A 15,102-nucleotide genomic window follows, 5' to 3' on the forward strand; every position below is an offset into this window, starting at 1 on the left:
TCCTTAATTACTTGATTGCTCATTCACGGGCTCCTGTGCTGCCAGCGCTGGCAGTGCTGCCTCTGCACCCAGCTGAGAGGCCTGTCTGAATTAAAGTGGCAGTCCTCAGCTACTGTATGCCCGCTGTGATAGTCCCCCTGCTTGTGACAGCATAGCTCCGGGGTACTGTGCACCTAAAACACCCAGAAATTAACTTACAGTTTAAAGTCTCAGGTAGCTGATTTCTCCTGCCTTTACTGTTGTTTTTACAACACCAAAAAACTTGTATTCTTTTTTTATTTTATTGCTTTTGATTATTGCCAGCAGCCGTATCACCCTGGAACTCACAACTGCTTGCAGCCCCACTGGAGCTCAGCAGGTGGGAGCCTGGCCAGTACTTGGATGGGAGACCTCCTGGGAAAGATTAGGCTGCTGGTCACTCTCTGTGGTCATTAAAAATCCCAGGGCGTTTCTCGAAAAGAGCAGGGGTGTTACCCTGGCATCCTGGCCAAATTTCCTAGTGGCCCTTACCAATCGTGGCCTCCTAATAATCCCCATCTCTGAACTGTCTTCAGCACTCTGTTCTCCTCCCCACTGATAGCTGGTGTGTGGTGAGAGTACTGGTGCACTATGGCTGCTGTTGCATCATCCAGGTGGGGCTGCACACTGGTGGTGGTGGAGGGGAACCCCATTACCTGTATAGTGCTTTGAGTGGAGTTCCAAAAAAATGCTTTATAAGTGTATGGAATTATTATTATTATTAATTTTAAACAAAACTTCATTAAAATAGTAACACAAATTCCAAACTAAAGCTCGTACGGATGTCTTACACAGGCCGTGTGAAGAGTGCATTACAATGAATGATACTACACGTGATTAGACCCAGGTGAATTATAATATCAGTCTTTGAGGCCCTGTTCAGTGGTTTTAGTGAACTGCGCCCTCCCACTCTGGCCTGCCACACCGTGTAGTGACACTTTTCTCAGTCTTCTGAGCAGAGGACATTACTGCCTCTCCAGCCCTGTGAAAGAGCTGCTCTTGAGGTCTTCTGTTTTACTAGGCCATGCTAATGCCTGCCTTGTCTGTTTGTATCCACTTCACCTCAGGTCCTTCCACAGGCAAGGTTGTGCCGATTGCTTGCTCTGTGTCATACTGGCCTCACGGGCGTCAGGGGAAAGATTCCTGTTTGTTAACTCTTCCCGTGGTAGCGCAGTGGCATCTGCAGTCTGAAGATCCGCTCCTCGTTGCAGCACCTGCACGGATCTCCCAGCCACGGCCCTGCAAGTGTCACGCTCGTAAACCCCTCCTCTTAAGGACGCTCCAGCCCTTCCTCGTTTTCAACTTATCTCCTGCACCTACCTCCGGTTCCTGCCCCCTGTCCTGCAAAAGCCAGGCGTTCCGGCCAATCGGGGCTCGGCTTTGGAAGATGGACGCCCGGAAGCCCGCCTCTCCGCGAGTCCAGGAGCGACTCGACGGCACGGGCTTCATCACAGCGTCCTGACCTTCTGAGTCCGGGTATTAGGGAGCGTCTGGTCCCGTGACCCCCCTTTTATTTCCCCATCCCTCCGCTGGATCCCGCTCCGGCTTTTAACTTTGTTCGTTTTCGTCAGGATGTATCACCCGGTCTTGGACTATTGCCGCTCATGGATTTGCCTCGGACTCCTTTGGACTGTTTGCCTCGGCCACACCTCCCCTGAACACCAGCGCACCATGGACACTCCCCCCTGTTTTCCTTCCAGCCCCTTGTATGCCTTTTTCCCAGTGTTTTCCTCTCTCCTCCCCGGATTGTGTTGTCCGCATAGAGTCCTGAAAGTACGCTTCGTTACAGCAAGGTTCATCAGGAGCTTGGCCAATGGGCGTAACAATTAAATAACTGAATCAAACTCTCTCTGAGTTATGTTTCACTTACAGTACATCAGAGTGAAATGGTAAATGGATTAGCTTACGTTTAATTGAACTGTTAGATTAAAAGGGTACAGCGCTCCCAATTTCTTAGTCCAGTTATTAAATCATGGCAACAAAATAAATTAGTTGATGTTATCGCAAACAAATGACAAATTCTGAATGAAGCACATAATTGTGAACTTTGTGAAAGTACTGAAAGTCACAGAAGATTTAAAACTTCCAAACACTGGGGGAAAATCTCAAGAATTTCAGAAGCTGAAACTCCCATAATAGACATGGCTAACAATTGTTTCTTTACCTAGTCTGTCAGAGCTCTTGCAAGATTGAATGCCTGTACGTTTCCTATTCTTTTAAAGAAGTTAAAGAAAACAGGTGAGAAAACTATTAGGGATCTGTTATCATAATGTGCAATGGAGTGGTGTTATTTTGTATATATTGTAGAATTATTGCCAAGAGTGAAATATTCTCATTTTAGGTAGCATAAAGGATATAAAGTACTCTGTTTTGAAAATGCAGGAGGTTTCTTGGATTTCTTTTCAATATTTTTCTGCAAAAACAAAACAGACTTCTCAATCTTGAAGTATAAGGTACTGCACTAATAAACGGGCAGAGCGGTGGCACTGTGGCTAAGGCTCTGTCCCTGTGGCTGGAAGGTTGCCGGTTCAAATCCTGCAGCTGGCAGAGAAATCCTGCTCTGTTGGGCCCCCTGAACAAGGCCCTTAACCCCAACTTCTCTGGGGGTGCCGTATAATAATCTCTGACCCTAAGCTTCTCTCCCTGTCTGTGTGTCTCATGGAGAGCAAGCTGGGGTATGCAAAAAGACAAATTCCTAATGCAAGAAATTGTAAAGGGTTAATAAAGTAATGTTAAATACCACTGGCTTTAAAGGTACTTTTAAGTACTCCAACTCAAGTAGTACAACTCCTACCTCAGTATAACTGACTTTCCTCAGGGTCCTTATGTGAACACAATGCACACATTGCAAATTGCTCCCAGCGTTTTGAACAGGTGACATTTACAGTCCATGTAGTCACCGAGGGCTGCTTTGGCGACCTCTATTGGCCACCCCGTTGTATGACAGGCTTCTCGTAGAGCAACGTGCCTCACGGTGAGTGGACATTATCGCTCATGCTGAGAAGGACACAGTTCTGTTGGCGTAGAAAAGCCAAACATTTTACAGGTAATAGAATCATGTAAGATAAACACATCTCCAGGGCAGATGGGTACTCTTCAATGTGTACTAAAGAAAAACGGGGATGTTGCCTATAGATCATCTCAACAATAGACCAGGATAATTCCCATTGAAAAAATGTCACGGTAAGATCCATCAGTTCAGAGGGTGAAAAAACAAGCCAAGTGATTATATTCCAGATGTCTTGAGTCTATTGCATGTACGGTTATGGAAACAAAATTAGAAAAGGAAAGCCGACTAGTTTGACAGGACTGTGGGAAGCTGTCATGGAAGTGTAACCAGGTGATGAGGTAGTGACACAGGAGTTGGGAATAACGCGCTCACGCAGGAGCGTAGTTAGATCCCTACTACCATTTTACACTACTCCCGACTAGTAAATACCTCGAAACCCTCCCATGGGTCTTTCTAATTTTTTAAAATAAAGTTTTAAAAATGAATCCCGCGGGAGCTCCTTCTGCGCGCGCCGATGACAGACGACCAACACTGGAGCAGCCAGCAAGGGGAGGGACCTGCGTGACGTCACCACAGCCAGGCAGTTGAGGACTCGTGACGCAGACGCCGTCGGGAAGACACCCAGTGCGTTTATGGGAATTGTAGTTCTCAAGCCATCCGACGCTGTGTCTGTGAATGATCATAGCGGTCATAGCCAGACTATTATACCCAGCTGCCCTGTGATTCGTGTTAACCCATGCGCCCTGGCAGGCAGCGTAAGTATTAGCTACTGCCTGGAATAGATAAGTATTTATACAGGTGTCCAACCACTCCACTTAGCAATTCAAATAAACTGCAAATAAGAACAAATGGTGGAGCTCGTGTGGGTTGTAACATGTAAGATAAGATCACTTTCTTAGCCATATACAATTTCTTGCATTAGGAATTCATCTTTTCACATACCCCAGCTTGCTCTCCATGAGACACACAGACAGGGAGAGAAGCTTGGGGTCAGAGCGGAGGGTCTGTCATTTATACAGCACCCCTGGAGCAGTTGAGGTTAAGGACCTTGCTCAGGGGCCCACCAGAGTAGGATTCCTCTGCCGGCTGCAGGATTTGAACTGGCAACCTTCCAGCCACAGGCACAGATCCTGAGCCCCAGAGCCGCTGCTCCCCCTGCAAGATATCCCCTAGTAGCAGATATCACTCCTCCACACACCCAACAACGCGCAATAGCCCCTAAAAATGCTCAAAATGGATCAAGATGCTCCTCATCTCAATATATTTAATCCACCAAACATACATCTGCCTTCAAGAAAGCCAATCTGGAACAACCCTCCGCTACAAGACTTCTACGCAGACTCCACCTGGGCTCAAGAATAGGCATCACTGGTTGTAACAAACAAGCACCTCTTCACGTGCCCCACACAACAACCTCCCAGCTTGCACCTTCCAAGAAAGAGTGGTCCCCTCTAGACCGCTTTAGGACTGGTCCACGTCCTGCCAGCCTCTACAGATTGGGTATCAGTGCAGCCCTCTTTGCTCCTGTGGGACAGAGCAAACTATGCAGCCCATCCTAGAGACCTCCCCACGCCACAGTCTCGGTGAAGGACTACACACCCTCAACACAGCCCGTTTAGAAACTATCGCTTGGCTCAAGGACTTTGCATTTGCTCAATAAATAACTGCAGAATGCGTGGTGTGAGACTGAAGCAGGCCTGGGCATCACGGCCCCTGCCATGTTTTAAGTCAATCAGTGCAGCAGCTCCTGTACCTGTGGTTGGTTGAGAAAGAAATGGTGGTCAGCTCTTCTTGCTCTTCTGTGCACAGTGGCACAGTGGTTAGTGGTGCTGCCTCACTGGGCTGGGGCCCTGAGTTCAACTCCAGCTCTGGGGTGCTATTGTATGCTCTCACACAGTCCAAAGACGCACTATGAGGCTAATTGAATTCTGGGAGAACTGGCCCTGCTGTGAATGGCTGTCTGTGTTTCTGCTGTGAAATGGGCTGGTGTCCCATCCAGGGTGGATGCTTGTGTCTGTGGCTTGTCAAGATAGGCTCTGGCTCCCCTGCACCCCTGAATTAGACGAAGCAGTTAGAGAATGGATGGATTATCATTTGCATGTTTTTAAATGGACCATATCCTTTAGGAATTTTACCATGCAAGATATTTTTCAATTGTGATATATGGATTCATTGTGTGCAACGTAATATACAGTGAAACAACAATAGTAGTTCATCTATCGACTCGTATCCTGAACACAGTCAAGCATCCCATGGATTTTGTCAAAGCTGTGCATCAGTTCTCTGCCTTATTATTATAACATGATAACATGACTGTAACACAGTACTGCATTGTGTGCCCACACATCACATCCTATGCATCCTCCCATATTTAATAAAACATTTCCCAGCCATGCATAATTTGTCATCATGAATAATAACCAGCATGCCGAGCCATGCATAATGAACATGACTGAGGCAAGTGGGGGAGGTGTGTGTGTTGTATTGCCCAACACTGGAACTGCTTATGTTAATGATCACCGGGATTGTTACTCAACAGCATGGTTAATCAGAAGCCCAGCAAGTTACAGGAAGCAATTGAAGCAATTGCAGGCCTGCTGCTTCCCGATCTTGGGCTGCGTTTTTCTGGGGCTCCCTCGTGTGATCCTGCCTGACCCCGAGGGCAGCCACTCTGAGCACAAGAAATCTCTCCTGAAGTTGACACACAAGTGTTACGGATGTTGGAAAGGACGAACCGTGGAATGGCAGGAGAGCGAAAATAGACCCTATGCGTAGCGACGAGATGGGGGTTAGCCCGGGTTCAGCAGTTCAGGAAATGCCGTTTAGAAACCTATGCCCTCAGGCAGGCCATGGGCAGGGGCGACCTGGTGCTAGGTGGGTTTCAGGAGATCTGAACCTCAACGCTGAGCGAGGAGCAGAGCAGAAGCAGGAAGTAAATAGGCTACACAACAAGACACACCAGAAAGACATGAATAATCACAGGGAACTAGGAACAGGACAGAAGTAGAGTGTCACGTATAGTTCTTTCCGGGCCCTCTGCAGACGACACAATCCGGAATAGTGAGGAAACACGGGAGAAAATGTCATGCAGGAGACGGGAATGGAGACAGGGGGCGTGTCCTTGGTGTGCAGGTGTCCAGGGGGAGTGAGTCCGGGGGCGAACAATCCAAGAGGAAGTCCAAACGGGGAATCCAAAACAGAAGCTTAAGTCCAGGGCCAGGCGATCCATCTGGAAGAATATAAACAGGAACCAGGTCAGAACAGGAACAGGAACAGGAACAGGAAGTTAAAAACATGACAGAGCCAGACGCAGCAGGACCCGGGCTCACACAAAACAGGATTCAAATGAAGAGCCTCGAATGACTTGAGCGCCTGGCTTTTAAGGGGGAACTGAAGAGGGGCTGGAATAAAGAACAGGTGCGGATAATGGGGCAGAACAAGGAAGGGCTGGAGCGCCCTTAAGAGGAGGAGTAGCGATCGTGACATACAGCGCCCTCTAGGTGTACTGGGCGTGACACAAGTCATCTCTCGGGGAATGAACACTGAAAAATGACTGTACTCCAACACCACTACATACACGACAACTGAATGTAAGCCGAAATTGTACTTAAAACTGTATTAGTTGTAATATTTATTAATCACCGTACTATTTTTGCACTGGTCCCCAAATTACTTTTGCACTGTTTTTGTCCTGTTGTATTCTTTCTCTGCATATTTGCACAGTTTTGATTACACTGTTATTGTTATTGTGTTACTGTCTATTGTCTTATCTTCTGTTCTATTTATATACTGCACCTGAGTGACTAATGACAAACACTTTTCACTATACTATGCACCTGTGTAAGTATAATGACACATAAAGTTGAATTGAAAAAAAAAACAGACCACAGAGATTCCAACACATATATTCACACCAGTTCAAGCAGGTAGCTGGGCTGAAAAGGAGCAAGCACAGGTTTATTTCATGATGGAAAGAGAAGAAAAGATACACAAACGTTTCAGTTGTGGAGCCTTCTTTGGGCTCACGTTGTCTGATATTGCATTTCCTCCACAACCTTCAAAAACAGTTCAGAAAAAGCATTTTGATTATATTTTACTGAGTTACTGATTTCGTAAAGGAAACCCAGTCTTCTTTAATCTTGAACCTTTCAGCTATCACAGCTCTCATACAGGGCTAGTAACAGGACTGCTCTCGATCCCCAGTGACACTGGGCTCTTAAAGACTGTGATGAGAGTTCCTGAAACAAACGAAACCTTAGTAATATTGTAATCACTATCACTGCAGACTTTAATTTCATTATCTGTTTGAATTAAAGCACACACGAAAACACATGAGAGAGGTGCCTTTTCAGTGCTCCTAGCCTGTTAAGTAGTTAGCAACTGACTGATCTGGGGATCTCATCCAGCTGTTTTGTGAAGGAACACAGGATATCAGCTGCAATGACATGGCTGGGCAGCTTGTTCCACACTCCCACAACCCTTTGTGTAAAAATCTCAAAACATCAGTTCTATATGCACTGTCCCCCAGTGAGACATAAACCAGTAGTCCCCTCTTTGGCCCCTGGTTTAGGTCACATTGATGGTTCCAAAGATGTCCACTGGGTTTGCTTTTTTCCCTGGAGGATTCTAAACTGAATACATGGATCAGGTCCCCTTAACGTCTTCTCTGTTCAAAACTAAAAAAAAAACAGTTCTTTTAGCCTGTGAGTGTGGATCATTCCCCTAAACACAGGACTCTTCCCTAGACTCGTTCCAAGAAGCAACACCTTTCGTGAAAGACGGTGACCAAATGCGTACAATATTCTAAACGAGCTCTCACTGTTGTATTGCACAGTTTTTCATTCGACATGAAACCGTGCAAGAAACCGATGCAAAGAAACAGGTAAAGGTTTATTCCATGCTGAAAGGAAAAGGAAAGAGACAAAGAGACACAACGTTTCGGCTACGGAGCTTTTTCCACGAGTGGGACGTTTCTTCTCAGCACGGAATAAACCTCTTAACTGTTCCTCAGAATTTCTTAAAAGGGAGTCACCGGCCAATCAGAACATTTTGAAAACCGGCTCGAAAACAGTAAATGTGTTGTTCCGCCACTGCCACCTAGTGGTTTTTAAGTCGCTGTTGAAAGTGCACCAAAACGGTCGATAACGCTCGATAACTCGAGGCGAAAGAATCGAACTTTCTCAGACTGAAATCCGATTCAGTTTCCTGTTGCCCTGTAATGTATTCGTGTTAGATGTTACAGCCCATCATTATTGTTGTTGTTGTTAATATCTGTTGTATATTTAGTCCCAAGGTATAAATGTTTTTGCTGTTTATATTTATATGGAAAAACAACTCAAACTTTGAATTTGAAGTATCGGACTATTCCATTATTTGCCAATCGACACATATGTATCACGGCACGGACAGGTTAGAAACTTATTTTCACTTTTCGAACAAAAGTGAAAAATGACCATCGGAGATCTTCAATTAATAAAATGATATAAAGTTTACTGTGTTTCTCATGCTTACTAAAGTCGAAAGAAGCATATTACTATCTTATCAATAAGAAAGCTTCATCTCATGAACTGTTCCAACTGCACGATTATTAGGTGCAACACAACTCCAGTTATCTCTTCTTTTCAATTACTTTAGAGTTCATAAAACTTTGGTTTCGAAAGAACAATTAAACCTGCGGACGCAGGCCTGCTGCTACGAGTAACTAGAGAAATACACACGGTCTACCATAATGATGGAGCAGTATGCACAGTATATAGAATTAAACTTGTATTGTCCTTGATTGATTTCTGCACGCAAGCTGTCAAAGCCTACGCGCTAAAAACAACTGTGTCTGCAACCTAACTTCACAGCCAGCCGGGGGCGCATGCGCTCTCCCGTGTCCTCGTGGCGTGTAGCGTAGCGCGTAGAGTGACGTAGGCGCCAGTATAAGTACCGAGCGCGAGCGGTGCGAGGTTCCTTCATGCGCCAGCAGGGAGGTTGGACGGTGGCCGTTGTTGTGTAAAGGTTAGAGAAGGGCGCTTTCTTTCGTCAGTAGAGGAGGAAGCAGCAGCATTTCGAAGATATGCCCCGTGTGTATATTGGCCGGCTGAGCTACCATGTCCGTGAGAAGGACATCCAGAGGTTCTTCAGCGGCTACGGGAAGCTGTTGGAGATCGACCTGAAGAACGGGTAAGGGAGAGGTGGGGGTAGGGTGCGTGCGCCGACTGCTGATACGTAGTTTGTGTTTACTGCGCTGTGGAAAAACGAGCGCCGTTTCACGGCTGGACCGGATTATGAGGCTTCGCAGTGTGGGAATCCCGTACTGCGAATTCGTTGCTTAGCTACAGTGAGAAGAAGAAAACAGCCGCCCGGTGAGAAATTGCCGCGTGGACAAAATGGCGGCCGCGCTGGAGACAAGGACCGTGAGGGGCTGGAGAGACGCGGCTCTCGGCGGGAGCCAAGTGCGAGTGCTCGCAGGCCTGCGCCTTCCTTGAGCCTGGGCACGCAGCTGCGGCGCTGAAAGGGGAGGAGGTGACCCGGCCACGCGTGACGCGCTGTGGGTCCACAGGCCCGGCGTGGCTGGGGACGGGGCGGGGGGCCCAGGAGCTCCCGTTCCCGACAAGTGCGGACAAAGAGCGGGCAGGGGAGGATGTAGGCCGCGGAGGTGGCGCAGGCAGCCCGCTGCAGGCCCGTCCTGGGGGGGAGGGGGCTGAGGCCCGTCTCGACTGGTAATACGGCGGAGGATTGATGCGTTAAAATGGAAGTTGCATCGCTGCGGGCGCAAGTCCTTTGTCTAAACGCGAAGAGGAGCACAGGTTTGGGCCAGGGCACGTTTGCTCCAACGCGAGTCGTGTTTTGGTTAAGTCTGGGGGGGTGGTTGTCATGTTAACGCGTATTATGATGTGGAGGGGGTCATGTTGATTTCGTGTTTTCCTCCGCGCCGTGCATTTATCCGACAAACGTGACGCGTTCCCCCCCCCCCTGCAGATATGGCTTCGTGGAGTTCGAGGACACCCGCGACGCGGACGACGCCGTGTACGAGCTGAACGGGAAGGAGCTGTGCGGGGAGCGGGTGATCGTGGAGCACGCCCGAGGACCTCGGAGGGACAGAGATGGATACGGTGGGGGTTATGGCGGACGCAGTAAGTGCCGTCTACTGCCAAATCAAATAATCTGAGCATCTTTGACTTTTTGCAGATTCCTGGATATGTGCTGCCAGTTTACATTAAGCTATCTTACACGCGTTGCTTGAGCAGTGGGCTAGGGAAACTGAATTTCATGCTTTGACCGTGTATTGCTTTGTAACAGCTGAATGCTAGATTTGTTTTGGGAAGCTAAAAGTATCCTCTGAATTTTGCCAAGCTTTTCAGATTGCAATACACCAAATGAGTTTAACTGCAAATTCATGTGTAGTTTTGTGGATTTCGTGTGATGAAAAGGGTGACTTCTTAAATGACGTTTGCATTATTCAAACCAACAAGTTTTAATCCCATTCTAGGGTAATACTGGAGGGGTTACAGGCTCAAGAAGGGGTGCCTGCGTTGTGAGGGAGGACTTGAACATGTTGCTGCACTGCCGTCTGAAGTTCACTTCAGCCGGATAGGCATGCGTTGGTCAAGTGGCATAGGTCCTGTGTAGGGACCTCTCTTTCCAGGATGTCAGAAGCCATGGAAGGGTTTGCAGTCCTGCAGTGGAAGGCCCCTCAAGCTAAAGCTCAGATTGTTTAAATAGTGGGGGGAGAAGAATGTTAGGATAGGTCTATTTATATGGCAGCTGTGTGTTAATTTGGCCTTATTTAGGTGGTTTAGTGTAGTGGAGGATAGCTGCCTTTGTGTGTTGTGGACTTATCGTTTCAGGGCATTTGTATATGCAGCTCAGTGGGAATTGGGCCAGGTAGCAAGTCAAAGTGAAGCTTAACCCAGAATTCCTCATTTTTCATAGCAAAGTGTAAAGGAGTGCAAAGCCCAGCTGCCATGTAAATAACCTAAAAATGTGTTGCATTGTTTACTATTGAATTCAACATTAACAAAGTCCTTGATGTTTCAATTTGAAAGAGTCCAGTGCGGGCTGAGGCTGAGTCCGAGTCCATTGAGGCTAAGATGACTGCCTGTCCCGTTTGGCCTTGGCTTTCACCTTACAATGTGTGTGTGACCTTTGCCCTTTGACCCTTTGGCTGACCTAACCGGAAGCCATGATGACAGCAGCCTTTTGCCAATAGACCAGGGTGATGGTGAGGAATCCCATTGGTTTTTATGTTCAAACAAATAGTGGAGCGGTTAAAGCCAACGCAAGATGTTACCGCCATCTGTTATCCTGCTTTGTAAAAGAGCAGTTGGCTTCAGTTGCTGTGAGTCTGATTGGCTCAACCTTAGTATGGCAGTGGTTAAGCTTTATAATCATTGCCAGTAGTCTCACCTTGTTGTTAAGACATCCTGACAGCAAGCGAGTGGGTTAATGCCTACCTGTAAAATGCATTCGTGGTTTGGAGAGCCGAGTAACCTGAGTAAGTGACTTAAATCCTGTGATATTATCTTTTGTGGGTTCATTACCCAGTGAATGGCAATGAACTGGTTGCATAAGTCCTTTAAGCTTTTGGCACAGTTTTATATGCATTACTGTTCTTTGGCCGGTGCACAGAGAACAGCAATGTAAACATTTCCTAGTATTTGTACAGTAACATTTGTACAGTACACAGGTTGGCATTTGACTGAAGATATAGAAAGCCACACCTGCCAAGGCTGCCTGAACACCATTTTCTTGTCCCAGAGTTAAGATGGAACAGGTTGTTTCTGTGGGTATTATCTGTGCATGAGAAAGCTGTCCACAGGAACTATTTTGGTGGACTAGAGCCAAAAATCTTTATCATGCGTAGTTGATATCCCGCTAGTGGCTGTTTTTTCCCCTTAACTCCCTATGGAGAAGTTGCCAGCTCTCCATGATGCACTGCTGACTTGGTCTTCCCCTGTTGTTTGAAGGTAGTAGTGGTTACAGCAGAAGCCGCTCCGGCAGAGACAAGTATGGGCCCCCTGTCCGCACTGAGTACCGCTTGATTGTGGAGAACCTTTCCAGTCGCTGCAGCTGGCAAGACCTTAAGGTGAGTTCAGTGTCTTTTACCGGCTGGTTAGGGGGTAGAAGCTGTTGTTTGTTGTAGCTCCCCTTGCAGTGGCTTGCTCACAGTCTTGACAGATTAGTGTTGTGGTTTAGCATTTTAGTAACAGTAATAGAATAAGCATTCCCCCATTTAAATAAAGGTAATTTTGCTACTGTGGTGGTGGGGCTTTTGTTGGATTTCCTAGTTTAGTCTGGTTTGATCCAAAAAGGTCATTGAAACATTCCTTCATTATTTGATAGGTCTGTGTAGCTGTGTTTTCAGATCACTAAGACGCTTGTCCCTCATGCTCTTCGCAGGATTTTATGCGGCAGGCTGGAGAGGTGACGTATGCAGACGCCCATAAGGAGCGCACCAACGAGGGCGTGATCGAGTTCCGTTCCTACTCCGATATGAGAAGGGCTCTGGAGAAGCTGGATGGCACGGACATCAACGGCAGGAAGATCCGCCTGGTGGAGGACAGGCCGAGGCGCCGACGTTCCTATTCTGGCAGCCGGTCCAGGTGCGGTATATTCAGTGTGGTGGTTCTGGACGGTTCCTCTGATGCAGTCGCCGGTGCGTCGGTGGTGGTCCAGTTAATGTACAGTATGATCCATTTTGGATGTCTGTCTTGGGTGCCCCTTGTTTCTTACCCAGAGTTCCTACCCGGTTATAAGGCATTGAGCATTAAATTGCTCAAAGTTGCTCAGACATGCAGTAGTTAAGGTGCAGCCAACATACCTTTTGACTGGAAAGGACTACTTTGTGCCTGTTCACCTGCTGTGTCCATGTGTTGTAATGCAAACAGTGGAGTGGAACCTCTTTTGTAGGTGTCCTCTTGTGGCTGCAGTTGATAAATGCTGTTCTCATGGTTATTGATCGCCACACCCTTCTGTCTGAGGCAGGTCTCGCAGTCGGCGCCGTTCCCGCAGCAGGAGCCGCAGGAGCAGTCGCTCGCGCAGCAACTCCAGGTCCCGCTCCCGGTAAAGTAGCTTTGCTTTTAGATTCACCTCTCAAGTTGAACTCTTAAGACTCTTACTCACACAAACTCTTAAGAGCATGCCTTCTCCAAGCACACCGCACCCTTCTCATGTTGGGCTCGTCTCCCTTGTAGGTCCCGCTCCAGGAGCAAGCGCCGGTCCCGCTCCAGGTCAGCACGCAAGTCCCGCTCCAAGTCCCCGGCGCACAAGTCCCGCTCCCGGTCCCGCACCAGGAAATCCCGCTCCCGGTCCCGCACGAGGAAGTCCCGCAGCCGCTCGGCCAGCAGGAAGTCGCGCTCCAGGTCCGACACCCGCAAGTCCCGCTCCAAGAGCCGCTCCAAGGCCAAGTCCGACCGCGACTCCCGCAGCCGCTCCAAGGAGAAGTCCGTGGGCAAGAAGTCGCGCAGTCGCTCTCCCTCCCCCGTGGAGAACGGCAAGGGGGAGAGAGCCAAGTCGGCCTCCCCCTCCCCCTCCCCCCAAGCAGACAGCCGCCGCTCCAAGTCTCCGTCCAAGCGCTCCCCCTCCCGGTCCCCGTCGCGCTCCAAGTCCCGCTCCCGGTCCCGGTCCGGCTCGCGAGACTAGCGGCCCGATCGCAGGGGCAGCCGCCCCATTTCAGAGGAGGGGGTGATTTTGTAATTGATTTAAGCTGATCAAACACAGCTCTGAGCGCTGAAGATTTGGTCAGTGGTCTTAATTTTTTTTTTCTTCATGTGCTTGAGATAATAGCTGCAGTTTCTAATGATAACTCAGATTTTTGTACGTTTGGCCTGAGACCATATGTGAGCCAGGATATGGGGTGCCAAGAGTTGAATACCTGATGAACTCTTTGATTTGTTTAATATTTTTCTAGGAGACATCGGTGTCACAGTCATAGTTTTGTGTATGCCTGGCTTGCTTGACCTTTTTTTATTTCACTTTTTGATCGCCCCTGCAGTCCTGGTTTGAGTCAGTATTGGGTGTCCCTGTGCATCCACAACACCTAGGTTGTATCTGCATTTTAAGAGGCAACTTTTTTCTCCCCAAAAGTTCAGAGTATCCTGTGGCTTGTTTTACCGCAGTGATTTTGATTTCTTTTGAGTCCCTTGCCTTGGTATAATGTTGACAATTTGGCTATACCTTTGTTGCCACAGCAGTCAAATTGACATGTTCAAACATTTGGATCTTTGAGACCAGCTTTGGAAAATTGGCCAGTGGTAAGGACTTTACCTGGATGTGTATTTCTTGATGAGTTGCACTTTTTATTGCTAAAGTGTAATCCATAAATAAGCATGTGAACTTTTTACTGTACAGTTATTAAAGGTTCTTATGGAAAAATGTGAAGTTTGTTTTCTTTTTAGGTGTTCACCAACTGCTGAGAAACAGGGTAGTTTATGACTGTGGCACGTTTTGTGTAAGGGAACTGGGTGCTGTGAAATTGCTTCATGGTATAGTGCCTGCAACACCCCTGAGCCCAGATAAAAAGTGGGAGGTCTGTGTGCAGATTTGCCCTAGGTCAACAAACCACCCGTTTTCATTAAAACATTGTGGAAACGGAGGTTGCTTGTGCGAATAGGCTCTTGATTTTTAAGAGCAACCATCAAGGGCACCTCGTGTTGCGTGCAATTGAGACACTGCGGCCTCCGTGGGTTTAGGTGTCGGGTTTGTAATCGGTTAACTCCACACCAAAGCAATGAAGTGGAGTGTTGCGGACAGAGCTGGAGGAACAAGCTGGAAGCGTTATTTTGCGGTGGAGGCCGCGTATGTAGTCTCCTCACTTAAGGAGGTGCATGTGAGAAGACGGTGTTGCGATGTATGCAGGAAAGACTGGGCTAGTACTTCAAATCGGCTCCTGCCAGTTCATCTCGGTCAGCCGGACGCTGTGCGAAACCCAGGACGGCGAGAAGAGAGGAGTGAAGACGTCGCGGGAATACAGGAGGGGGGAAAAAAACCGCTCTTATGGGCTTTGTGATTGTGCCAACAAAAACATTTCCAATAAAGTGCGGAGTTTGACGGACAGTTGTGTCGAGTGTAAATTAAAACGTATCCAA

The 15,102-nt window shown here is 47.8% G+C and overlaps 1 protein-coding gene across 2 annotated transcripts; it reads left to right on the top strand.

Moving 5' to 3' along the window:
* Nucleotides 1-8,945: 8,945 nt before the first annotated feature.
* srsf6b (serine and arginine rich splicing factor 6b) lies at nt 8,946-14,389 on the top strand. 2 transcript variants are annotated; one of them, XM_088937726.1, is made up of 6 exons: nt 8,946-9,196; nt 9,995-10,149; nt 11,983-12,101; nt 12,416-12,618; nt 13,001-13,078; nt 13,210-14,389. In XM_088937726.1, exons 1-6 carry the CDS (start codon nt 9,090-9,092, stop codon nt 13,655-13,657), a joined length of 1,110 nt encoding a protein of 369 aa, XP_088793852.1. In that variant the 5' UTR covers nt 8,946-9,089; the 3' UTR covers nt 13,658-14,389. The 2 variants fall into 2 exon arrangements, with proteins under 2 accessions (XP_088793852.1, XP_088793853.1); XM_088937727.1 differs by having other exon boundaries at nt 8,972-9,196; nt 9,995-10,128.
* Nucleotides 14,390-15,102: the final 713 nt, after the last annotated feature.

This window comes from Atractosteus spatula, chromosome 19 (assembly GCF_055471065.1).
Source record: "Atractosteus spatula isolate fAtrSpa1 chromosome 19, fAtrSpa1.hap1, whole genome shotgun sequence".
NCBI lineage: Eukaryota > Metazoa > Chordata > Actinopteri > Semionotiformes > Lepisosteidae > Atractosteus > Atractosteus spatula.

Excerpts from the sequence above, each read along its gene's own strand:
- srsf6b (XM_088937726.1), top strand. The coding sequence starts at position 9,090 with ATGCCCCGTGTGTATATTGGCCGGCTGAGCTACCATGTCCGTGAGAAG. Across the intron at positions 10,150-11,982 it reads TGGGGGTTATGGCGGACGCA|GTAGTAGTGGTTACAGCAGA; the intron begins GTAAGTGCCGTC and ends TGTTGTTTGAAG. Across the intron at positions 12,102-12,415 it reads GCAGCTGGCAAGACCTTAAG|GATTTTATGCGGCAGGCTGG; the intron begins GTGAGTTCAGTG and ends TGCTCTTCGCAG.